This window comes from Aspergillus chevalieri, chromosome 3 (genome assembly GCF_016861735.1).
Source record: "Aspergillus chevalieri M1 DNA, chromosome 3, nearly complete sequence".
NCBI lineage: Eukaryota > Fungi > Ascomycota > Eurotiomycetes > Eurotiales > Aspergillaceae > Aspergillus > Aspergillus chevalieri.
Window position 1 is genome coordinate 1,052,391 of NC_057364.1, and position 24,444 is coordinate 1,076,834.

The 24,444-nt window shown below is 51.2% G+C and overlaps 10 protein-coding genes across 10 annotated transcripts; 5 read left to right on the top strand and 5 right to left on the bottom strand.

The window, feature by feature from the left end:
• Nucleotides 1-12: 12 nt before the first annotated feature.
• Nucleotides 13-1,787, top strand: capA (adenylate cyclase-binding protein; the record flags this gene model as incomplete). Its single annotated transcript, XM_043276997.1, has 3 exons — nucleotides 13-59; nucleotides 184-744; nucleotides 797-1,787. The coding sequence occupies 3 exons, from the start codon at nucleotides 13-15 to the stop codon at nucleotides 1,785-1,787; spliced, it is 1,599 nt and encodes a 532-aa protein (XP_043134920.1).
• Nucleotides 1,788-2,307: 520 nt separating this feature from the next.
• Nucleotides 2,308-4,582, bottom strand: ACHE_30386A (uncharacterized protein; the record flags this gene model as incomplete). Its single annotated transcript, XM_043276999.1, has 2 exons — nucleotides 2,308-4,224; nucleotides 4,280-4,582. The coding sequence occupies 2 exons, from the start codon at nucleotides 4,580-4,582 to the stop codon at nucleotides 2,308-2,310; spliced, it is 2,220 nt and encodes a 739-aa protein (XP_043134921.1).
• A 666-nt stretch (nucleotides 4,583-5,248) lies between these two features.
• Nucleotides 5,249-5,980, top strand: ACHE_30388S (uncharacterized protein; the record flags this gene model as incomplete). Its single annotated transcript, XM_043277000.1, has 2 exons — nucleotides 5,249-5,387; nucleotides 5,445-5,980. 2 exons carry the CDS (start codon nucleotides 5,249-5,251, stop codon nucleotides 5,978-5,980), a joined length of 675 nt encoding a protein of 224 aa, XP_043134922.1.
• A 155-nt stretch (nucleotides 5,981-6,135) lies between these two features.
• Nucleotides 6,136-9,285, bottom strand: ACHE_30387A (exocyst subunit SEC5; the record flags this gene model as incomplete). The annotated part of the gene is made up of 2 exons (XM_043277001.1): nucleotides 6,136-6,861; nucleotides 6,913-9,285. 2 exons carry the CDS (start codon nucleotides 9,283-9,285, stop codon nucleotides 6,136-6,138), a joined length of 3,099 nt encoding a protein of 1,032 aa, XP_043134923.1.
• Nucleotides 9,286-9,716: 431 nt separating this feature from the next.
• Nucleotides 9,717-11,282, top strand: IDH2 (isocitrate dehydrogenase (NAD(+)) IDH2; the record flags this gene model as incomplete). The annotated part of the gene is made up of 6 exons (XM_043277002.1): nucleotides 9,717-9,806; nucleotides 9,859-9,924; nucleotides 10,092-10,178; nucleotides 10,254-10,376; nucleotides 10,435-11,154; nucleotides 11,211-11,282. 6 exons carry the CDS (start codon nucleotides 9,717-9,719, stop codon nucleotides 11,280-11,282), a joined length of 1,158 nt encoding a protein of 385 aa, XP_043134924.1.
• A 304-nt stretch (nucleotides 11,283-11,586) lies between these two features.
• Nucleotides 11,587-12,608, bottom strand: ACHE_30390A (uncharacterized protein; the record flags this gene model as incomplete). The annotated part of the gene is made up of 4 exons (XM_043277003.1): nucleotides 11,587-11,903; nucleotides 11,965-12,154; nucleotides 12,215-12,360; nucleotides 12,425-12,608. The coding sequence occupies 4 exons, from the start codon at nucleotides 12,606-12,608 to the stop codon at nucleotides 11,587-11,589; spliced, it is 837 nt and encodes a 278-aa protein (XP_043134925.1).
• Nucleotides 12,609-12,821: 213 nt separating this feature from the next.
• ACHE_30391S (tubulin gamma complex associated family protein) lies at nucleotides 12,822-15,731 on the top strand (the record flags this gene model as incomplete). Its single annotated transcript, XM_043277004.1, has 2 exons — nucleotides 12,822-12,942; nucleotides 12,994-15,731. 2 exons carry the CDS (start codon nucleotides 12,822-12,824, stop codon nucleotides 15,729-15,731), a joined length of 2,859 nt encoding a protein of 952 aa, XP_043134926.1.
• Nucleotides 15,732-15,875: 144 nt separating this feature from the next.
• niaD (nitrate reductase NiaD) lies at nucleotides 15,876-18,796 on the bottom strand (the record flags this gene model as incomplete). The annotated part of the gene is made up of 7 exons (XM_043277005.1): nucleotides 15,876-16,771; nucleotides 16,822-17,445; nucleotides 17,499-17,722; nucleotides 17,773-18,008; nucleotides 18,071-18,329; nucleotides 18,387-18,486; nucleotides 18,547-18,796. The coding sequence occupies 7 exons, from the start codon at nucleotides 18,794-18,796 to the stop codon at nucleotides 15,876-15,878; spliced, it is 2,589 nt and encodes an 862-aa protein (XP_043134927.1).
• Nucleotides 18,797-19,432: 636 nt separating this feature from the next.
• On the bottom strand, nucleotides 19,433-19,612 carry ACHE_30393A (uncharacterized protein; the record flags this gene model as incomplete). The annotated part of the gene is made up of 1 exon (XM_043277006.1): nucleotides 19,433-19,612. The coding sequence occupies one exon, from the start codon at nucleotides 19,610-19,612 to the stop codon at nucleotides 19,433-19,435; it is 180 nt and encodes a 59-aa protein (XP_043134928.1).
• A 183-nt stretch (nucleotides 19,613-19,795) lies between these two features.
• On the top strand, nucleotides 19,796-23,508 carry niiA (nitrite reductase niiA; the record flags this gene model as incomplete). The annotated part of the gene is made up of 9 exons (XM_043277007.1): nucleotides 19,796-19,971; nucleotides 20,026-20,176; nucleotides 20,228-20,767; nucleotides 20,817-20,899; nucleotides 20,952-21,467; nucleotides 21,529-21,731; nucleotides 21,778-22,250; nucleotides 22,302-22,459; nucleotides 22,509-23,508. The coding sequence occupies 9 exons, from the start codon at nucleotides 19,796-19,798 to the stop codon at nucleotides 23,506-23,508; spliced, it is 3,300 nt and encodes a 1,099-aa protein (XP_043134929.1).
• Between the last annotated feature and the right edge of the window lie 936 nt (nucleotides 23,509-24,444).

Sequence of the window (24,444 nt, forward strand, 5' to 3'; positions counted from 1 at the left end):
GCAGCCGTCAAGATGGCAAGCGGCGGCCATATGCATAACTTAACCACCCTGATCAAGCGGTATGCTTTGCTATCCTGACCCTTGCTATAGCCTTGACAAAGTTGCGCTGCTACTCCATTGCTCACCACGCTCCCGGGGTTGGTAGCTCTGTGGTTGAACATGCTGACCTGTATACTTGTACAGGCTCGAAGCCGCAACCTCCCGTCTGGAGGACATGGCCATGTCGCTTGATGACCCCAATGCCCCCAAGCCCGTCGATAGTGGCACCATTGCAGCTGCTCAGCCCGCAGTTCCCGCGCAGCCCCAACCACCAGCTCCCCCGGCGCCTCCCGCAGCCCCTCAGTCGCCGCCGCAGATCGACGACTTCGATGCTTTGATCAAGAATGAGGTCCAAACTTTTGTGGATTTGGGTGAGAAGATTGGTGGATTGGTCGGGGAGCAGTCCAAAGCTGTCTTGCAAGCTTTCCAAGCTGAGCGGACCTTCGTCTACGTTTCGCTCAAGGCCCGGAAACCGTCGCCGCAGCCTCCTGAGCTTATGACGGAGCTGCACAATGCTTCTGATACCATCGACAACCTCCGCGAAGCGCACCGTGATTCGCCGTATTTCAGTCACCTTAGTGCTGTCGCAGAGGGTATCGTTGCGCTGGGCTGGTTCTTCCAACCCAAGCCCGCTGATTTCGTCAATGAAATGATCAGCGGTATTGAATACTACGGGAACAAGGTTATGAAGGAGTATAAGGACAAGTAAGAGGCGTTGATATGGAACGAATGGGCTAAGCGCTGACACATTTGCTAGGGACCGTACTCACGTTGAATATATCCAAGGGTACTCTAAAATCTTCAAGGCACTTGCGGCGTACCTCAAGAAGCACTATGCCAATGGTCTCACCTGGAACGAGAAGGACGGCGTCGATGCTCAAGACGCCCTGCAACAGATTAAGGGCGGTGCTTCTACTGGCAGCGCCGTGCCACCCCCTCCTCCCCCGCCGGTGCCATCCCTCAATGTGCCTGGCGGTGCTCCTCCGCCGCCTCCCCCGCCGGGTGCACTCCTCAATCCCGCCCCGTCAGCGGCCCCAGCCGCTGACATGTCTGCTGTCTTTGATCAGCTGAACCAGGGAGATGCGATCACATCGAATCTCCGCAAGGTCGACAAATCGCAGATGACACACAAGAACCCCGCCCTCCGGCAAGGCTCGACAGTCCCCGGAGAGCGCGAGCGCCCCGGATCCTCAGACAGCGTGTCTCGCGCCCGGTCCCCGCTCCCGAGCAAGAAGCCCAAGCCAGAGAGCATGCGCGGCCGCAAGCCCCCGCGCAAGGACTTCGAGGGCAACAAGTGGTTCATCGAGAACTACGACAACCCAGGCGAGATCATCGAGATCCCCGCAGCGCAGAACCACTCCATCCTCATCTCCCGATGTAACAAGACCATAATCAAGATCAACAACAAGGCAAACGCTATATCCATCGACAACTGCACCGGCTTGTCCATCATCGTCGACTCGTTAGTCAGCAGCCTGGACGTCATCAAGTCGCCCAAGTTCGCTCTCCAGATCGACGGTATCGTCCCTACTCTTCTGTTTGACCAGGTCGACGGTGCTACTGTCTACCTGAGCCAGCAGAGCTTGGGCACGGAGGTGTTCTCGAGTAAGAGCACCGCTGTCAACATCATGCTTCCGCCGAAGGAGGGCACCGATGAAGATACCAAGGAATGTCCTATTCCTGAGCAGATTAAGACGTACATTAAGGACGGCAAGGTTGTTAGCGAGATTGTTGAGCACGCTGGTTAAATGCGTTGCTCAGGTCTATATGGGGTAAAAGATGTAGATAGTTTTAGGAACCGATTAATTTGCTAGCCTTGCAAATTGTACTTTGAAAACCCATTGATTGTATTTTCACTAACAAGGAGAGTCTATACCAATCCATGTATGCTCCACGTATCCAGACCCAATCAATTTAAACCAGAAGCAGTCGAGTTAGGAAACGAGTGCAGAAAACGAGACCTCGTCCAAGCAAAAAAGACAAAGATATATGCATGTTTCACTAAGCCATTCATGCAAAAACGAATGGAAAAGAAAGGGGTATATTACCTATTCTGCGCCTTGTCTAGTCTGTAAACGCCCCAATAATGAGAAATGAAGAAAAGCAGATCCAATAATCCAATGAGGAAGATGATGGTGGGCCTACACCTGACTCAACGGTCCTGTATGGTTAGTCAACGTCAACGCCATTACATATATAATACCACTTGGGGGTATAGGTATGAAACATCAATTGTCTTGTGAACAATGAATGATCCGAGAAAACTGCTCAGTTGATATACCGCGTGTCATGTTTCTGGACATCTAGCCCGCGCAATCTTTTGGCTAGCAGGCTTTCTCCAACCTCGGAGCCGAACTGATAACCGCCGTACCCAGCATCACCTCTGCTAAGTTTGTTATATATTCCGGCCTCGCCAGCTGATTCGGAACCGGGAGAGGTAAGTGGAGTTTCTCTTAGAGATGGGATGGGCTGGAACGGATGCCGTGCAGGCACGGCAGCGAGATCTCTTATTCCCTCAGTATCATTGGGTATCGTACCTTGACCTGCTGCACTCCGTCTGTGATCCGTCTTCTCTGAGGCAGACTTGGTGCCGGGATCCCGAGCGGGCTTGTACGGCGTATACTTTGGATCGGGATGTTGTGTTTCGTTTCGCAACTTCTCCTTTCCATCCGGGACTCGATTGGCGAATACAACGCGGATGCTCGAGTGCAGATAGAAACGGCCTTTGGACGGGCAGCAGATATTCAAATGGACCAGATATCTCAGGATAGGCTTGTCCTTAGGATCCTCTGATACACTCAGTGATGCCTCCGGGCGATCAGTGCCGTAATTCTTCCGTGCACTGAGGGGCATGTCGATTATGGGACCAGCTGAATAGCTTCTCTGCCGGATGAATGTCTTTGTGCCCGGTTCCATATCGCTCAAGTCATACGGAACTAGGAATAGATTGACCGCTGTCTTATTCGGGTTCTTGATCATGATTTGCAGTTGTCCTTGTTGCGGTATTCTGTAGCACCCGCCGGGCGGACATTTCGGTGAGTCTGCCCTTCTGTTTCTCTTCTCTCGTCGGCGCAGTGTGTCTTGGTCAGAATATTTAGGCGCAACTGCATCGTTGGCAACGGGGTCATTATTCATTCCCGTTGGGCTCTGATAGCGTCTGCGACGCTTGTTGGTAGCCGGGTCGTCTTTCGGAAGTGAGTTTTCCAAATCGATATGACCGACATAAGGACTTGGATTATCGTCCGAAATAGACCGTCCAGAACCCGAAGTAGGGTAACTATAAAACACTGCAGGGAACGGTATTGACACATGTGGCGGGCATTTGAGACTCGACTTGCATTTACTTCTCCCAAGCACGCCAATTTGCGCCGTGAAATCTAGAGGTTTCGAAGGGTTCATCGACATCCGTCCGCGGAGTATAGACTCTTCGTACGATCCGACCATTGGAGCGTGACCTTTCAAAGGTACGTCAAAAGATGGCCTTCTGGCCCGCTGCGCAGGAGCCTGGATCGATGAAGCAAGTTGCAGACTGTATCCGGACGCCAATGTCCGTCGGGGCGAGCTTGGCTGGGGGAGAACCTCTTCTCGTCGCTGATGAATATCAAAGGCGCCAAAGTTGATTTGATCTGTAGGCGATGACTGTAGGTACCGGAAAGTCTCTGGGGGCAAAGTGCGACGACGGTTGGCTTTCTCCTGAGACTCCGATATTTCCATGGCATCGACCTTGGGGGAAAAGTCAAGGTCTGTGTTATTCGCTTGGTACACAAGAGGACTGGTTGGAGCCTTCAGAACATAGCTGGACGAGAATGAAGGTGCCCGCGACCTATTTACCGGACTTCTCGGCTCCGGATCATGCGTGGGGGTGCGCAGCGACAGTGATGAGGAAAATACTGGGGTTTTGAACCAAGGAGTGGTGGGAGAGGATCCTAGCAGAGAGAGATGGGAGGGGCCATGGCCATGTTCAGAAGAAAGGGACTGTAGTTGTCCCTTTATCTGTTGTCCACCACCTCCCTCCCTGAAATCGCCAGAATGTAACGCTGAACGAGGCCGCTCTATACTAGTAGGAGAGGCCAATTCTGTAGTTTCATTTTCTTGTCGCCCACTACCGGTATTCCGGTCAAAACTGTCCATATGTGAGCGCTCGCATGGCATGACGTGTATCGAATAGTCACTTGAGTTGTCCGCCTATTGTCCGGTTAGCAAAGCAGAGCACACAAAGCACAGTGACATTTAGACATACCAGACGACTCTGTATCCAAGCCGACGTCTCAGACCTCTTAAGGTACTGTATCAGCTCCCCGCGATCACTGGTATGTAACTTGGAGAAATGAGGACCCGGGAGTCGGGAGTACCCAAAGTCCCTGACTTCCGGGTTCAAGGATTCGCATTTAGACTCTCCGTAATCAAAGTCATTCCTCCATGATGGCGCATCATTCCACGGCCTATCCTCTCTGTCCTGGTGGTTCTGGTGCTCGTGGGACTGGTGGTCATCGGACCATAAATCGTAGAGGCGCTGATGATCCGGATCTTGGAAAATAGGCATATTTGCAATGAAAATTGCAAACTATGAGACGGAATTTTGAATATAGAGCATCGCAAGGTTACCACAAAGTGGCCAACACAGTATATAGCGAGCAAAGAATGACGAGAGAGGCGAGGATGCTAGGCTGAAGTGGCGGGCAGTATGTGTTGTATGGCGGCAGTTATACGTAGTGATGCGCTGATGGCCGGGAGACGAAATGCAATCAGAGAACTGGTAATTAATAGAGTAGTAGATAGAAGCACAATAGCGACGTTGAATACACAAATTGATATGGAATAATCAGAGAGAGAAGAAAGTGAGAGAGAAAGAAGAGAAGTTGGAAGAGAGACTGACTCGGGACGGCAGAAACGGAATGGGATGATGAATCATCGCCTGATAATTCAGGCCTGCGCACTATTGGCTACTATATAGCTCAGCGTCAGCCAGAAATGCAAATCAAACAACTATTCAAGCATTAATATATCGCTCTTAATCATTCGAATAAGAAGAAAAGCAGCATAATTAATGATATCAATCCTGGCTGATAGTAGGCGCATACTTCTTTCCCCTCCGCTTATCGCCGTTGTAACTCCCGACTCACCGCCTTGCAAAAAATCAAGATCAAAAAACCGTTGAACTTTCTTCACGAACAGTCGATAAGCACAATTGTTGCAATTTACTTTCATAATGTCGGCCAAGCGTTCGCGAGACACAGAGGATCGTCCAGGGGACTCTGCGACCACAGAACCCGCAGCCAAGAAGAGCAAGAAGAAGGGTTTCTCCGTCGCGCCTGATAACCTCCCCGATGGCACATATCGTCGCAAAGGTGAGTATCCTAGACAATAAAGACGATAAGGAAAACGAATACTAACGAAAATCGCAGCCCAAAAAATCAAAGCCGACCTAATCCAAAAGGCCAAAGTCAAAAAAGCCTACGCCAAAGTAAAAGCCCAAGAAGAAGTTCCAACCAGACCTTCCGTCTACGAACTCGAAGAACAGCGGCAACGGGAGGAGAATGAGCGGCGGCAAAACGAACACGCAGACCCTGATGAGCCCCAAGAGGCTGGAGCGAAAGTTGGAGGTGCAGGCATGGAGCTTCACCCGGATCGACTGGCCATGCTGAATGATCCTCAACCCGAACCCGAACCTGAACGAAAACCTAGGTCAGAGCATGCGCAGAATCGTCGCGAGGGTGGAAGGAACAGAAAGGGAAAGCGTACTGCTTTTGACAAGGAGATGGAGATTGCGCGGAAGCGCAAAGAGGAGGCTGATAAGAGAAGGGAGCAGAAGGAGTTTAAGCAAAAGGATCGCGAGGCCATGGCAAAGGCTAAACGGCCGGATCAGAATGGGAAGAAGAGATTGGGGAGGGAGAGCACGGTGCTGCTTAGCCGTGTCCAGCGGCTGGTTGGACAGAACTAGATGGCCCTGTGGCAGCGTGCATTGAAAAGTTTTCGGATTAAAAGTGATACCCAGCGCTATAATATGATCTGGCTTTGAACTACTTATAGATGGTTGTCTATATGGAGATTGTTTGTGAATAATGCAAATGCTATTCAAAACCAAGTGGCTAACTATTAAGCTGATTTCAGCCCTGTCCCAGTTCTTTGCTTCCGGAAGCAGGCAAACTCTCCCTTCGTCCTTTCACGTAGATTCTTGAGAACTCCTCTCATCTCTCCGAGTTCCGCCTGGAGCTTAGCGCGTGCTTCATGGGTAGTCCGTTGGTCCAATTCCACATAGATCTGGCTCTGCACCATAGACGACTCGTCCGTCGAATACTGCGACAGCGTTTGTGCAATGAACTCAGTGTCCAGGGTCGCTTGCATTAGTGCCGCAAGCGTGTACTCCGATCGTGCACTAAATGCGGCTAAAAGCGATGAAGACACCTTAGATAGGAGGTAGGTGAGAATCGTTTTCATTAAAGGAGACGGAATGCCGGAGGATGAGCGACTTGAGGCTGAGAGGGAGGTGGACGGGATGGTAGTCGAGATCTCGGTGTGAACAAGGACCAAGGCTAGCATTGTGTTGTATACGTAAGGCCGGACTTGCTCGGGCCGGTTGGTTGACGGTTCCCAGTCTGGGGCAGTAATGCCGTTGAAGATCGTGGAGTTCAGTGTCTCGACGGTTGGGTTGGTATAAGATTGGAAGAGGCGGTCATCGATCTGGTGCAGTGCATCTCGGATGGTCTTTGCTTCGTCGGTCAACTTGACGGAGAAGGATGTTTCGAAGGTCGAAATGAGCTGCGGTACTAGAACGGCCTGGAGTTCCTTGATATTGGAAAGCGTGAGAAGTATGCGCACGTTCTGTTAAGGTTAGCCCTTCTGATCTCAATTCTGCAGGAGGGGCCGACTTACTCTGTTCTCAGCATCCACAGCATCTGCCACAAGCACAGATGATGCAACATCTGGTCCGTTAACTGAGGTCGCATGTCCAACAAGAACCCACTCATTGTCTTCCTCGGGTGCCTCGGGATGCTCTGCATTTTCAACCAGCCCGCTGAGCGCCTTGTATACGCTCGACACAAACTGCATGCGCACCATCTGGAGAAGTTTCGCCGGAGGTTGCGTGACAACTTCCACCGTAAGAGGTTTGGCCATGGCCTCCGGAATGTACAGGATCTTCTGCATCCCGCCAAGGATTGCACTCTCATATGCAACAAACAACCCGGGCATCTTGGTCAAGTCCCGCTTCTCGGGATCCCGTGTCCAATCCTCCAGCATCTTGCAGATTTCCGCATCTTTACCCCAAGCAGCACATACGACGCGGACAGATCTCTCACGAGCAGTACTCACAAGCGACTTGAGAAGATCGGGAGTGTTACCGCTGCGGTTCACGGGGCCCAATGCAGCCATTTCGCCAGCTGCCATACCGATAATGGCCAAGAACCTGTCGAGGTAGTATATACCACTGAGCGAGTTGGAGAAAGGCGGCCAGAAGGCGAAGTCCTCCCAATGCTCTCCCCGCTTAGGAATAGGGAAAGGCATGTTTTTGGGATCAAGTTTGAAGCGAGATTCGGTGGGCGTAACCCCAAAGCTGGGCGTGCTTGGGCTGGGCGGTGATATTGGAGTTGCGAGAATCGAGAGATCGTCCGTCGGGGGAGAAGCAAACAGCGCCAACACGCTCTCGCGGATCAAATTGACTAACTCAACGACACCGTTCTCCAGAGTCAAAGTCTCCTCCTCCGAAAGTCGATGGTGTTTACGGCTCTCCCCTTCGAATCCAACGGGAAGCATCCTTTGCTTGCTGCCGTCAATAAACGATTGTGCAGCTTCCCAAAAATCCAGCACTTCACCCAGAACTCCTCCATGTGGTGACAATAATCTACTCAAGTAAGTATGGATGCACTCCCAGAGCTCAGTAACTTGGTCCGTATCTAGCATCGCTTGCGCGTCGAGTGAGCCCTCGCGAGGGGCCAGTCGAAGGTAGGATGCCACTTGTCGCGGGGATGGGACCTCACCACTGGCCAGTCTGCGTCGGAGGATCTCGAGTTCGACTTTGCAACGTTCACAGAACGATGTAATCTTGGTCTTGAGGAAGTCATAACGGTTCATGAGCCAAACCCAGATCGGATTGTCCTCGACGCCCAATTCCAGCAAGGCCCCGATCAATTCCATGTGTTCCTCAACTGGGCCAGATGCCGTGGCTGTTGTGGATGTGGTGGGTGCATCACCTAGACGCCTCCAGAGATCACGCTTGAATGCTTGGATTTGCTGATCTACGTCCATCCACATGCGACCCATGGCCAAAATCGTATGCGTCTCCTCGTCGGTCAACGACCGGCCATCGCTGCTAGCCATGTCTGCAATATTCCTAGCATTGTTGGCTAATGTCCTTGCATTTGTGAATAATCCAAAAACCAATTCGTAGTCCCTTTGCTTGATCGCCTTGGAAAGCTGTCCGCCAATTTCATAGACATCGCGATGTCTCTCCATCGTGTCGACCACGGATTTCAATATCTGTTCTCGCTCACGACCCCCCAGGGCTGGGCCCCATACTTCCTCCGCCTTCACAGAAGCCTCCACAAGAGGGGCACGAATTCCTTTCATACCGTATTCACTTTCCTTGGTTAAAGCATTCTTACTACTTTCTGGCGCGGGGGAAACGCCGCGCGCCATTGCCGAGCTGCTCCTGAAATGTGCAGACCGGCGACGAATCTGGGCCAAAGGAACGTCATCCTGTGGCGGTGCGCCCTGGTTTCTCATCTCCGTGTAGACACTATCAATGGTCGCCTTGGCGCGAACGAAACGCTCAAAGTTGGCCTCTACCAGCACCTTCAGCGAGGCGGACTTTTGGTCAATGGACCGCGACAGGTAACCTAAGCCATCGAGGAGCGATTGAATCGAGTCATTCGAATGTGCCTGGGAGAGAAAGAGCGCTGGCGAGAACGACGTGGACGAGAGAAGGAACCTGTTTCGTAACCGGGTCTCTTCATCCAAGGGCAACCCCCTCTTCTTGAGAATCTTCAGCACGCTCTCTCCAGAGCCCAGAGGATCCGGTTCATCCTTCTGAGCCAGACTATCAGTCCCACTACCTCCTCTTTGTGACCCCAGATTCTTCCGTTGGCTCCCACTGCGCTCCAAAGCAAAGTATCGGGACTTGTGCGACCGCGCGCCGTCACCGCGTAGACTCTCCGTGTCGGATTCATCGCTTTCGTCGAGTTCCTCCGGCCATGTCTCTGGGAACTCAGACGGTAGGCCGTAATGGTTTGCAATATCGGTATCGTTCATGGTCTCGAGGGGTAGTAGTAGGCGTGTCAAGGGAGAGAGAGGGGACAGGTAAACCGATAGGACGGCGCACGCACGATCGAGCTAGAGAGGATCTCATGCAGACATCTGCAGCTGCAAGGATGTGAATAAGCAGTAGTGTTTCCGTCTGGGGAAATATACAAGTAGTACTACAAGCACTATGCAATTGTACCCCGTACTCCGTAGTAGCGTGTGTTATCAGATCAACCGACTCGGCCCAAAGCGGTATTCTGCCCGGTCGGATCGGGCGGCGCTGCCGAGACGTTGACGATGGACTGACTGAGGCTTTTCTCTCTCCCGCGCACAACTTCCCTTACCTCTCCTTCTCCTTCCCCTCTCTCCTGTCAACCCTCCCCTCTCACTTTCTTCTTTATACATTTATCATCCGGTAGCGATCCCCGGGTTCTGCCACCATGATCTCTGCTAGAACCTTCATTACCCCCGCGCGTCAATGCCTGCGGACAACACGGGTGTCCCCAAGCTTTGCATCGCCGGTTTCGCAGGTATTTAGACCTCCCTGGTCTGGTGAACTACACAAACTAACTATGGCCTCAGTTCCGTCGCTATGCCTCTGCTGCCGATGAACGGGTTGCCAAATTCAAGGGTCAAAAGGGCGCTGATGTATGTGCCGCCGTTAAAATATTTTCGTTTTCTCCCACCCCGATTCGCTTTAGATCGGAGGATGTTTCCACTATGGTCGACAAAGGCATTGCTGCCTCGAGTCGAGTCGCAACGATACGGATGGAATACGAATGAGAGTGGAAAGTCTGACAGAATTGGTTCGATAGGGAAAATACACCGTGACCATGATCGAGGGTGACGGTATCGGTCCTGAGATCGCTCAGTCCGTCAAGGACATCTTCTCCGCCGCAAATGTAAACCCCGCCCCGAGCCTTCGAGCCATCTGATTACAACAAAAGGGAGGAGAATTATGGCTAAAAAGGATATAGGCCCCCATTAAGTGGGAGCCCGTCGACGTCACTCCCATCCTCAAGGACGGCAAGACCGCAATTCCCGACGATGCCATCGACAGTGTTAAGCGCAACTACGTCGCGCTCAAGGGCCCTCTCGCTGTAGGTTATTTCTCGATTCGTCAATGGATTCGCATATACTCATACGAAACTTCTTCAGACTCCTGTCGGAAAGGGTCACGTCTCTCTTAATCTTACTCTCCGTCGTACCTTCAACCTCTTTGCCAACGTCCGTCCCTGCCGCTCCGTTGCTGGCTACCAGACCCCCTACGACAACGTCGACACTGTCCTGATCCGTGAGAACACCGAGGGTGAATACTCTGGTATCGAGCACGTTGTCGTCGACGGTGTCGTCCAGAGCATCAAGCTTATCACCAAGGAGGCTTCTGAGCGTGTGCTCCGTTTCGCCTTCCAGTACGCCCGCTCCATCAACAAGAAGAAGGTCCGCGTGGTGCACAAGGCCACCATCATGAAGATGTCCGACGGTCTCTTCCTCAACCTCGCCCGCGACATCGCCAAGGAGTTCCCCGACGTTGAGTTCGACGCTGAGCTGCTGGACAATTCGTGCTTGAAGATCGTTACCGACCCCACCCCCTACAACGACAAGGTCCTTGTCATGCCCAACCTGTACGGTGACATTCTGTCCGACATGTGCGCCGGTCTCATCGGTGGTCTCGGTCTCACTCCCTCCGGTAACATTGGTGACGAGTGCTCGATCTTCGAGGCCGTCCACGGTTCCGCTCCCGACATTGCTGGCAAGGGTCTTGCCAACCCCACTGCTCTGCTTCTGAGCAGTATCATGATGCTTCAGCACATGGGTCTGACTGAGCACGCTGCTCGTATCCAGAAAGCCACCTTCGACACTCTTGCTGAGGGCAAGGTGAGTTCAATCCGATGCAATCAATACTCTGACAAATTGACACTAACGTCATACAGGCCCTCACTGGAGACCTTGGCGGTAAGGCCAAGACCGCTGAGTACGCTGATGCTATCATCAAGCGTCTCTAAGCGGTTTCTGTCACTTTGATTGTACTATTCCCCCTTGTTACTCTCTATAACCCGCGAACGACCTAGATATAGTATCTACATGTAGCACTTGAGATGCTTGTCATTCTACTTCTTTAACGTACCAGTGAAAAATAGACATGACAGTTAAACCTTACTGTATACATCTCCTATTTCAGAATGCCTTAAGAAATAATAGGTGCCCCACTGCAACCCAAAATTATATCCGTACAAAACCCGAGAAAACGCCGTCTAACACCTTTTTGAGGTATCTCGATCATAATTATTGCACCTTCAACAAGCAATATCAACGTCGCCTCCCCGTCCTTCTTGTCCCTGTTCCTCCACCTCGTTTAGACCGTGACGTCTGAGCCCTTGTACTTCTTGGATTCGGAGAATCACCCGCTTCCTCTTCATCGTCTTCAATCTCACTGTCTTCTTTCGCGGCGTCCGAGGCATCCTCATCAGCTTCCTCCTCTTCAGAGTCTTCTTCGTCATCGACAGTAGCTGCGCTTTTTCGGGATTCCTCAGCTTGGAACCGTTTCGCGCGCGTGCCGCGTGTTCCTGGAGGACGGCCGCGGGTACTCTTTCGGCCACGGGAGGGTGCAGGGGAGGAGCGTGCTTCTATAGCAAAACAAGTCAGTAAGGAAAGAAATTGACAATACTCATTAGACGAGATTGGTACCATCCGTATCCGCCACAGTGCTCCCTCTCCTCGACTCAGCCCGCCCACTCGTAGGCGATGCAGAGTCCTCCGTCGCCAACCTCCTCTCAAACATCATATCACCGTATTCATCATCGGGGAGTTGGAAGGGACAGTAGCGTTCGGCTGAGGGATCGCCGTCATCCGCGACATCTGATATTAACGAATCCTCCTGTGATAATCAAAATCCACCGTCAGCAAGGGCAATTGGATACAGGCGGAGCAGGCTTACCCGCTCGTCGAGTGCTGCAAGATTGTAAAGTGTGCTGAGCTTTCTCCAAATGCCAGGGATTCGTGTGTGGTCTGCGTTCGCGGGCGCATAGCCTTGGGTTTTGAGGAATTCGGAGATTGCGATCATGCGGAAGTGTTTGTGCATGCCTTGAGAGAGGAGATATCAGTCTTCCGGCCAGCCCTAAATCTCCTTAGTAGCATTAAACCATACCAACAGGCTTCCACTTGATAATCGCCTTCAGTAAAGCCGTCTCTTGCTCGTCCGTCCAAGGATCCGCGACAATGTCGTAGTCGGTCTCTAGCTTCGCGCTCTCGCCGGACGCTGGTGTAGCAGATGACTGCCCATTCTCTGTCTCTGAAGCTTCCGCAAGCTTAGGCTTCTTCTTTGGAGGCATATTGGCGATGTTGTAGAGTGAAGAAGTGCAGTGTTTACAGCAACAGTTTGACCGCACGGCGGCGTCGGTTTCCCGAACAAGCGGTGGCCCGTGCACGGGATTGGAGATACCCTAAACCTATCCAGGACTAGTGCGGCGTGATCGCGCGTTGTCAACGCGAACGTTGCGATAAAGAAGACTTTAGACCATTGAGATAAATGGCGACGTCCGAGCATGATGGAGGACGACTATGGGATAGATCCATTTTCTAGTGAGAATTTATGGAGGCTCTCTAGGTTTACCCTGCAATCGCTGCAGCCATTGGAGCCTTTACCGTGGAATGAGAGGTTGCCTGGTGAGTAAGTAGTCTACGGTCCTTGAACTCAGAAGCTGATGGCATTGGAAGATCTGGAAGATGGATTCTTTAGTAACCCGGCTAGGTTATTCGATATCGAAGGCGACAAGTTACATCAGCTGGATATCTTTGGAAACGAAATCGTCATCGAACCCGAACAGTTACTCGAGCCCATTACCGATACTTCGAGCGAGAGCCAATTTGACGAGCATGCTACCGACCACCACGATGGTATTTACAAATTAGATGATGATATTGGATTACTCGACCGTCTGAATGGGTATTTGAGCTACAAGCCGCCGCTACCATCGTGGGAGACATATCACAACCGATCGCACCGTGAGCCAGTTTCCGCATATTTCAGCGAGTCGGGGGCAAAGGGCTTCGATGCGGCATTGGCACACTATTCGATGAAGAAAAGGGTCAATGTTGCGGGGCGTCTAGTTCGAAGCGATGTATTCTTTCAGGCTCTCATTCGGCTTGGACTGGGGTGGGGTTCTGCGTTCTTTCGCTATAATGTGGAAGCGAAGACATTCGAGAAAGGGCTGAACGATGTGCGCGTCTCAGGCGTTAGTCTCCCGATGCTAAACCAGGTCACAAACGAGCTGCTCCAATGTGGAACAGATATGCAACGAATACGGGTCTTTGTTCGCAGTACTTCGGCCAAAAATGCGAAGCTCTCCGCCCTGTCCACTTTTGCTAGCACCACAGCTGTGATTATCTATACCCTGGAACGACAGCTGGCAAGTCAGTCGACACACGCGGTATCGATACTCCAGATCAAGTCTTTGTTCTCGCGAGGCGGCGAATTGGTTAACGCTCTGGCGGGTATGGTCGACGCAGCTGAAAAGGTTTCATCAGACGCTCAGATTATGTCCGTTGTTATGCAGGAGGCTGCATATCTAACGCATAGGTTTGGTTGGATAGAGAATCTGATGCGCGAAGTGGTCGTTCGTGTCACTGAACCTTGGCTCGGACATCTGGAGGCCTGGGTCGGGCTTCGTCCAGAGACACCCGTATTGAATGAACTGTTGACGAGCGGTAAGGGCTTTGCAATGTTGGAGCGACAGGAAGAAAACGGACGAGTCAAGGCAGGGCCTGCGAGCCAGCACTACAAGTACCAGTCTGATGAGATGCCATCTTTTATTCCCGACGACCAGGCCCTATTGATCTTCGAGAGCGGAAGAAGCTTGCGTTTTCTTAGACAATCTCATCCACAACATCCCCTTTCGAACGATATGGTTCGCAATACTGAACCACCCAGGCTTCGTTGTGCGGATTCTTGGGCCGACATCGAAAGGATACAGACGAAGGCCCACGAGTATGAATCATTACTTCGCGCGGAGATACTCAAGTACAACCGCGGTGAGCGCGTCAACACAAACGTTGTTGACGGAGGCAATGACCTTTCAAACTCTGGGGAGAACGATTCTGGCACTCTTGAGGGCATCTACGATCTACTTGACATGGAGGACCAACGCACAACCGGACTGCTGACTGGCCCTGACTCCCTGCAGAAAGATAAACTTGGTCTGCTGAGCTCTGACGTCGGACAATTCGAAGGCCTCGATGGAAAGTTTGGTCCGGAGATGACTTTCTCACTATACCTTTCATTCGCGCCGCTCCTTTCATCACAGGCACTACTCATCGACTTCTCATGTCTCCATATGCTATTCAAAGAACACGAAATCAGAAACCACCTGACACTCCAATGGAGGTACCAATTACTCGGCGATGGGTTTTTCGTGTCTCGCCTCTCTCATGCTCTCTTCGACCCGGAGATGGAAAGCGGCGAGCGGAAGTCTGGCGTGGTGCGTAGTGGCGTGCATACCGGTCTTCGTCTGGGAAGCCGTGATACATGGCCTCCGGCAAGCTCAGAGCTGCGGTTGGTGCTTATTGGACTTCTAACTGAAAGCTACAGCGCGGGGAGTGGCTCGGGCGATATGGACGATGCCCAGCATCACAGAGAAAAGGAACTCCCCGGTGGCTTGAGCTTCGCTGTTCGAGAGTTGACTGCTGAAGAAATAACAAAGTGCAAGGATCCCAATGCCATTCAAGCGTTAGACTTCCTCCGTCTCCAATACAAACCACCAAGTGTTCTGGAGATAATAATCACCCAACGATCTCTCGACAAATACGACCGCCTGTTCAAGCATCTCCTCCGCCTCATCCGCATGGTCTCCGTCGTCAAATCCATCGTCCGCGACTCAACCGCAAGAAACTCCCTCTCAGGAGATACGCACAACGTATTTCAGAAATTCCGCGTCCACGCGCAACACTTCGTGCTCGCCGTGAGCGACTACTGCTTCCACGTCGGTGTTGAATCCACCTGGAAACGTTTCCAGGATACCCTCTCCCGAATCGAGTACTGTCTTGACCGTGGCGACATCGATAGCACTATTGATGCAGCACATTCAGTCCCTAGACTCCGTGACTACCATGAAGATATCCTCGACGAGATCCTCTTTGCTTTGTTCCTTAGCAAGCGCCACGCGCAAGCGGCCAAGTTGCTTGAAAGCATCTTCGGGACGATTCTTGTGTTTGCTCCCATTTCGAGGATGGATAGCGTGAAGGGTGTGCGGCAGGAAAGCGAAGCTACTGTTTCTCATCTGTACAAGACTTTCAGGAAGCAGGCTTCTGCTTTTGTGAATTACTTGCGCGGGTTGGATGGGAGTACGGCATCAATGAAGTCCGTTGGGAAAGCCGGTGCAACGTTTGCTTCGCGATCGGGGCCTACGAGTGTTTTCGATCATCTTCTTTCCCGTTTGGATATTAATGGTTACTATTGACGACTGTGATGAGATAGTACAAATCATGAATTTACATTATTCGCCATATAACCAGTACAGCTTATCCAATCCATGTGCAACCTGTAAATACCGAAACCCTGTCCCATCATTACTCATAAACCAAGAAACAGTCAATGAAGTCGATCAAAAAAAGTGCAAACTCGACTCATCCCATCCCGTCCCCAAAAGAATTTCCTTCGCAGACTTCTCCATAGCCCCGGGCCCACAAATAAGCACCATGCTCTCACTATCAGCAGGCGCATACTCCCTCAACAGCTCCTCCGAAATCCGCCCCCTTCTCCCAGTCCAGGCATTTGACGCTTTGCTCAGCGTATGGATAATCTGGCACTTCTCCCCATTCACCGCTTCAAACGCATCAAGCTCGTCGCGGCAAAGGATATCCTCTTCTTGCCTGTTTCCGTCAAGTACAACGCAGCTCGTCGGATCAGATGTGTCCTGCATGACTGCGCGCAGGACCTGGAAAATGGGCGTGATGCCTGTTCCTCCACAGATCATCTTAAAGGAGCGTATGTGGCGCTGTCTGCCGCTGATGAGGACCTGGCCGTTTCCGAGGTACTCGAAGCGGCCTGTTGGGCCTTTGCATTCGATGATTGATTCTAGGGGGAGGGCTTCTAAGGCCAGGGTCATCTTTCCGCCGGGTATCGTGGGTGTTGCGAAGTAGATCTTGACAAGCAGGTCGACGAATCCTTCTTTTTCGGTTTCGGAGATGGGGGTGTATGATCGGATGATTGATTCGCGGGTTGACGGGTCGGTGACCTTTATCATGAAATGCTGGCCGATAGGGAGGCCTAAATTCTGTTTTTCATGTTCGAGTTTGAGGGTGAAGATGCGGGTGTCCCAGGAGACCTTTTTGATTGCTGAGAGAGTGGCTTTTGTCCATGAGCGGGGCTGAAGGAATGTTGGACGAAATTCGGTGGAGGATTCTTCTTGGGGAGTGGTGTTTTTTAGGGCGGCTAGGTCTGTTGGGTTTAGTGTTCCGATGTGGTAGTCGGGCATCATCTTCTTTGCCGTTTCGCTGTCTGCTATGTGTTAGCGGGTTGGAAGCTCCCAAGGAAGTAAGGCCACTCACGAATCTCGTTGAATTCATCAGAAACATCCTGTCCAGCAGATGAAATGATACTCTGCGCACCACCGGGATGACCCTCCAAGAACCCTGTGCCATCATACACCTCCCCATTGACAACAAACCAAGGCACACCATTAGCACTCTGGGTCTGCAACTCCTGCAGGCTGATCTCCTTGTTCAGCCCATCCTTCTTCATATTAATCTCCTGCACCGGCTCCGGCACCACCAGCTCCTCCCCTTCCTGTCCCTCACCCCAATTCCCATTCGTCAACTCACCCCCAGCCTTCTTAACCCGCTCCATCCAACCCCCAGGCAAAACCGGATGCGACGGATGCTCAAACTTCAAGATACCATCTTCTTTCGTAATAGCAACCCGGAACCAAGGGTTATTCATCATCCCCAGAACCGACCAGTACATATCGCGGGGTTGAATGGCCAGGGATTCATCCATTGCGCGAACAAGGATTGCGGAGCTGTTTTCGAGCTCGGTGATTGCGATGTCTAGGGACCAGAAGCACCAGCAGAAACATGTTTCACGCCAGTACATGTCGACTTTGCCGCCGAAGAGGTTGCCTTCGAAGTCGCGGTATTTGTCTTCGGCGTATTCAATGTTTGCTAGGCGCCAGGCTGTGGCGTGTTAATATATATTAGATGGGAAAAATGGTTTAATAGGAACGCACATTTGCCTTTGTCAAGGGAGATTTCGACTCTTGTGATTCGTCGTCCACCACCTGCGTATGCATAGCCTTTGGCTGTGTATGTGGGACTGGCTGATGAGAGTTCTAGTTCTTCATTATGTTGGGGATATACGGCGGCAGAGTTGACATTGAGGTCGTAAATGGCATATCGGTCGTCTGTCCACCATTTTGGGTTACTCGATGCTTCGTCGGGGGAGACCGATGTCCTGTCCTGCGTTAGTTCGCTTCCCCGGAATTAATAATCTGATGAACGTACGGCAACACTCTGTTATCATAGATGTGGTACCAATTGTCACTAGGGGCGTCGGTAAGGGTCAATCTCTTCAACCACTTGACACTCCGGCCTCCGATTTGACCTGGTACAACGGCTCTGAGGGGGCGGCCGTGATCCGGCCGGAGAGCCTCTCCATTCATCTTATGCGCAAGCATGATCCCCCTGTTAGGGTCCATGGCCCAATTCAATTTAATGGATGTTCCATAGTGGCCGTTAGGCTACACAAGTTAGCCTCGTATCCCATCATTATACTCGCAGTTCAGAGAGCGAGGGAACTTACCAGTTTATCCGCACCCTCCATGCACAGGTACTTGGCTTTTCGAAGCGGCTTCGCGGCCTTCAACACATCCGCCATCATCGGGCCTGTGAACAATGCCGTCGAGAGACCGGCAGGGCCCCATGAGAAACCCTTTGACTTCCGTACTATGTTCTGTTCTTTCCGTCGATTTCCGGCGCAGACGAGGGTAATGGGGGATGTGACTTGGTCGAATTGTTGTAGGATTTCTCGGAAGTTGAGGGTCAGGGGGTTCTCGACGAGTCTGGGTCAGTTAGTATCAAATCTAATGTGATAACTGATATATGGATGGTGGGTTTACCCTTCAATAGAGATCTCCCAGTTGGGAATATCTTCGTCACGGACATATGGTACTGGGCCATGATTTCTGACATAGAAAAGCTCCGGTGATGTTAAGAAGCCTTTCGATCATGAGTTAGCCTCACCAAAGAAACAATCAGTATGCAAGGATAACAACATACCCTCCTTATACAAGTCCGTAAGCGGCGGCTCGACATTGAACGGATGAACACCCGTTAACCTGATAAGACGCGGATCCCGAGGAACATGTTCGTCTGGCGTCCCCTTATCAGCGCTCAAGATCTGTGTCGGATTTTTCGATGGAGGAGGCAAGGGGATATCCGGCAACTCGGGCGATGGGGATGCTTCGAGCCTGATCTGGTCCGGGAAGATGGCGACAGAAGTCTCTGTCTGGACCGTTGTTGTGGCCATTGTATAGTGCGATAGTGGAATGACACTACACTGACCCGGGATAATGGACCGAGTCTGACTAGTCCGGATAAGGAGTCAGGTCAGGGCTTGTATATATACCCTGGGTCCCGTGACAAGGAGGTAGAGCAGGTAACTGAGTCGGGGAATGACGATTGTTATTCCAATGAAAGTAAATCAAATCAAGCGAGCGGCGACTGGACTCTACATCTTTTGGACTACACAAGCTTACCGATGCGGATACGGATAAGTGTACCCGTACCCGTACACCGTTCTCCATACCCACAGCTGGCCATACCTGCTTACTCCTTACGAAAGCTGAATCTCCGCGGCCCGGGATTTGAGAGGCCATGGATAATCGCAATAGTCACACAGCCCTAGCGTTATGGCAGAAAGCTTGGCTAAAGGACCGAAAGTATGTCGCATGGCCGAAATAAGCTAACGACGAATGATCGCAGGATCGGCCACACCTCCTGGAATGCGGGATTTTTCGGGGAGCAACAAGATTTGATCGCCATGTTACACCTCAATATTAGTTGATTATTTTTGTTTTCCAAATTATTCGTTACCGGTCGTGGCAATGGCGTTGTGTCCGGCCCGAAAATAATATGGAGCGCTGCTTATCTCCCGGAACGACGACTAAGGATCCGCCGATAAGCCACTAGCAGCTAACCAGATCTCCGCGGAGTTGCTGCAGTTGGTCTGTGTCAGGGCATGTTTCTGATAACGGAGACCAACGGGAAGCACAGGGCTCTCCCTTGTTAGGGCTTGTGGTGGTCCCTTCTTGCCTCTCACAGTGGCCGCAGGTGGATGCGACATCGCTGATTAGAAACTCGCATTTGTCGATTTGATAGAATCATGACTTGATAGTCGCCACATCCCGGTGAAATGCTGCGTCACGTCGCTGGTGTGGCTTGATGTATATGAGTAGAGGGGGTCTCGTGTGCGCGTAGATGCTGCCGTACTGCAGTTTATTCGGACACATTTGGCCCCGCGATCATAATGCCCTTGCTCGATGGGTTAAGAAACCATGATGGTGTTTCTGGCAGCGTTAGCCATGAAGTTTCACATGTGAAAGATATTCATGCCAGCAATGTAGGCAATGGCTCAGGAAGCCATGGCGCCCGACGACAGAAGATCGTGGTCGTGGGATTGGGAATGGTGGCCATTTCGTTCATGTTTGTGTTATGATGCGAAGGGAAAGAAGGCAATGATGAACTAACTATGCATAGCGAGAAAGTCATCAAACAAGACGCCGAACGACGCCAATTCGACATCCTTGTGATCGGTGAAGAACCTCACGTCGCGTACAACCGTGTCGGTCTTTCGTCCTTCTTCGAGCACCGTCAGATCGAGAATCTATATCTCAATCCCAAGGAATGGGTGAGTACCAATGAATTGAATATGGTCGCAACTTTTTTGACATATATTTAGTATGGTTCATTCCCTGACCGATCGTTCGACTACCACCTCAACACCCGAGTCACCGACATCTATCCCGACGACAAGACCGTTAAAACCTCTACAGGCGATGTAATATCCTACGACATCCTCGTCCTCGCGACCGGCTCCGATGCCGTCCTCCCCACACATACTCCTGGCCACGATGCCAAGGGCATCTTCGTTTACAGAACCATCCAGGACCTGGAACGTCTGATTGAATTCGCATCGCAACACAAGGGCGAGACAGGTGTCACAGTTGGAGGAGGTCTGCTGGGATTAGAAGCTGCCAAGGCGATGACCGATTTAGAAGACTTTGGGAGTGTCAAGCTTATCGACCGCAACAAATGGGTTCTAGCAAGACAACTCGATGGTGACGCTGGTACGCTTGTTACGCGAAAGATCAGAGAGCTTGGGCTTGAGGTTCTGCATGAGAAGCGGGTACGGCTCATCAAGACTGATGAGGATAATAATGTGACTGGGATTGTGTTCGAGGATGGGGAAGAGATCAGTTGTTCATGCATATGCTTTGCCGTACGTCACTCCATTCTCCTGAAGACTTTTATCGCTAACATGTTTCCAGATCGGCATCAAACCACGAGATGAATTAGGGCCTGGGGCTGGTATTCAGCGCGCCGGAAGGGGTGGTTTTGCCATCAACGAGAGGTACCTCTCCATGATTCTAGTAAACATCTCAGCTCAAGCTAATTCCGCCCAGATTACGAACATCAGTACCCGATATCTACGCTGTCGGAGAATGTGCAAGCTGGGAGAACCAAACATTCGGCATCATTGCGCCCGGTATCGAAATGGCGGACGTTCTGGCATTCAACCTGACGAACCCCGACAAAGACCCAAAGTTCTTCAAGCGGCCTGACCTGAGCACGAAGCTGAAGCTGCTTGGTGTGGACGTCGCTAGTTTCGGCGATTTCTTCGCAGACAGAGACGGTCCGAAATTCATGCCAGGCCAACGGCCATCCCTTGAAACGGAGCAAAAAAATGGAGAAGAAGAGCCAGTGAAGGCCCTTACCTATAAGGATCCGTTTGGTGGTGTCTACAAGAAGTATCTCTTCACTATGGATGGGAAGTACTTGCTTGGTGGAATGATGATCGGAGACACGAAGGACTACCTTAAACTGAACCAAATGGTTAAAGCACAGAAAGTGCTGGAAGTGCCTCCCAGTCAATTCATTCTTGGCGCTCAGAACGGTGGTGAAGAGAACGCAGATGATCTGTGAGCACCTCCCTTCTCCAGACTGTCCATTTTTCCTGATACTAACGGTGATTCAAAACAGAGACGACAGTACTCAGATCTGTTCATGCCACAATGTGACAAAAGGCGACGTCGTCGAAAATATCCAGAACGGTACATGCAAGTCCATTGGCGAGGTCAAGTCGTGTACTAAGGCAGGAACTGGATGCGGTGGTTGTATGCCTTTGGTTCAGTCGATCTTTAACAAGACAATGCTTGATATGGGACAGGAAGTGTCTAACAACCGTAAGTCTCCCGAAGCAATTATTACGGCTATCACTAACTCGTCCAGTATGCATCCATATCCCCTATTCGCGAGCTGATCTCTATAACATCGTCGCCGTCAAGCGGCTACGAACGTTCGTCGATGTCATGAAAGCAGTTGGCAAGAACCCAGAGTCCCTTGGATGCGAAATCTGCAAACCTGCCCTTGCTTCCATTCTCTCAAGTTTGTTCAACCAGCACATAATGGACAAAGAGCTCCACGACCTACAAGAAACAAACGACCGCTTCCTCGCCAATATCCAGAGAAACGGCACATTTTCCGTCGTGCCTCGAGTTCCTGGTGGTGAAATCACTCCGGATAAATTAATTACCATTGGTCAAGTGGCGCAGAAGTATGGATTGTACTGCAAGATCACTGGTGCCCAACGTATCGATATGTTCGGTGCTAAAAAGCAGGATCTTCTGGACATTTGGACGGCGCTCGTTGATGTTGGCATGGAAAGTGGTCATGCTTATGCTAAGTCGCTACGGACGGTCAAGGTACGTTTCAGCTCATATCTCTAGAGACAGGCAAACTGACAGTACGTACAGAGTTGTGTTGGAACAACATGGTGTCGTTTTGGTATCGGTGATAGTGTCGGCATGGCCATTCGACTAGAAGAGCGATACAAGAGCCTTCGCGCACCTCACAAGCTCAAGGGTGCTGTATCCGGCTGTGTGAGAGAATGTGCCGAAGCACAAAACAAAGAGTAAGTCTTGCAACCACCGCAGAGCTAGTTTATATGCTAACGATATTAGCTTTGGTCTGATCGCAACCGAAAAAGGTTTCAACATCTTCGTTGGAGGCAATGGAGGTGCAAAGCCCCGACACTCCGAGCTGCTCGCAAAAGATGTCCCGCCAGAAAAAGTCTTCTCCGTAATCGACCGCTACCTCATCTTCTACATACGCACAGCAGACAAACTCCAACGAACAGCGCGATGGATCGAGAACCTACCCGGCGGAATCAACTACTTGCGCGAAGTGGTGCTCGACGACAAACTCGGCATTGGCGCTGACCTCGAGCAGCAAATGCAAGACCTCGTCGATGGGTACTTTTGTGAATGGACAGAGACAGTCAAGAACCCAGACCGCCGCAAGTTCTTCCAGCAGTTTGCCAACACCGATGAAGCCGTCGACACCGTTGAAGTCGTCAAAGAGCGTGGCCAAAAGCGTCCCGCGTACTGGCCCAAGGACGCTGCCGCCAGCGAGGACTTTAAGGGCCACCAATGGTCCAGCACGTCATGGCAGCCCATGATCAAAGCCGATCACTTCTCCGATGAGCACCCGCAAATCTCATCTGCCAACGTCAAGCGCGGAGATACACAATTGGCCATCTTCAAGATCAAGGGCAAATACTACGCAACTCAACAAATGTGTCCCCACAAACGCGCCTTCGTTCTCTCTGACGGTCTCATCGGCGACGACGACGCAGGCAAATACTGGGTGTCTTGCCCGTACCATAAACGCAACTTCGACCTCAACGGCGAACAAGCAGGTCGCTGCTCAAACGACGAGGCCATGAATATTGCCACTTTCCCCGTTGAGGAGCGGAATGATGGGTGGATCTACTTGAAGCTCCCCCCTGTCGAAGAGCTGGACTCTTTGCTGGGCACGAAGAAGTGGGCTGTCAAGAAGGAGGAGTCTACGGATCCGTTCCAAAGGATGGATAAGAAGTATAAGGGGATTAGGGGTAAGAAGGCCGGGGAGATTGAGGGTAATGGGCAGAAGGGTGTTCAGACGAATGTTATTGATTGGTAGTGATTTGTGGGTTCGGTTTCACGGCGTTCATGTTTATCTCTGCAATTGGATGATATCACGCGGCATGTAAATACTCTTCTTAGCAATGAATTCTATGATGAAAATGACTTTTATTTATACTCCCATTTTATCTTAGATCAATTGACTATAAAATCCTCCGTAATGCCAATTTGGCGCGGAGTAAGTGTAATTGACATGATCCCTTTTGGAACAACACGTGCTTCCCGATGGAGATTAAATCCAGCGCGGCTGAGTTGTTAGTCAATATTGAATGTCAATTCGTTCGATTGTGCTATGTCATTCCCTGTATTTTGTATGGAGGATGGTAAAAAGCGGGTGTCATTGATATACGAAAGGAGAAAAGAGAAGCTTGGTATAAATAGTGGTTAAAGAGGGAATCCTATCACGAAAGAAGAATATAGACTACTTGTGCACTTACCACCATCCATCACGGCTTGAACGAATGATAAACATACTCTACCATACAACGCCATACCACACTTCAAATGCATCTTAGGGTCGGTGTCATCACGTGCACTATTGAACTCTGATTGGCTTGCAGTCCGTATCTATCACTATCTTCGCCTCGTGCAGCATCTCAACATCGACTCGCCAGAGATATACGGTGGAGACCACCATATCTTGTAAATAATCCACCGGCGGCTCCATCGCAGGATATAAATACTCGCCACCGTCCATCGAGTTCAGTATTTCCGCGGAGGTGTCTTTGACAGTCCTTATTACTCACGGGCCCAATAAAACGCCCGAGAGTTATCGGAACAACCCCTGTGGGCCGCTATCATTGACACTGGCCGTTCTCGGGCCCTGGCTCGGGCATGGCTGACGCATACTCCCATGGAACGGCCGATGGTTCGGTAGACTTAGTCGGTCTTATCTACGGTTTAGCACCCGATACGATCTTCCCCGGGCCCGGTC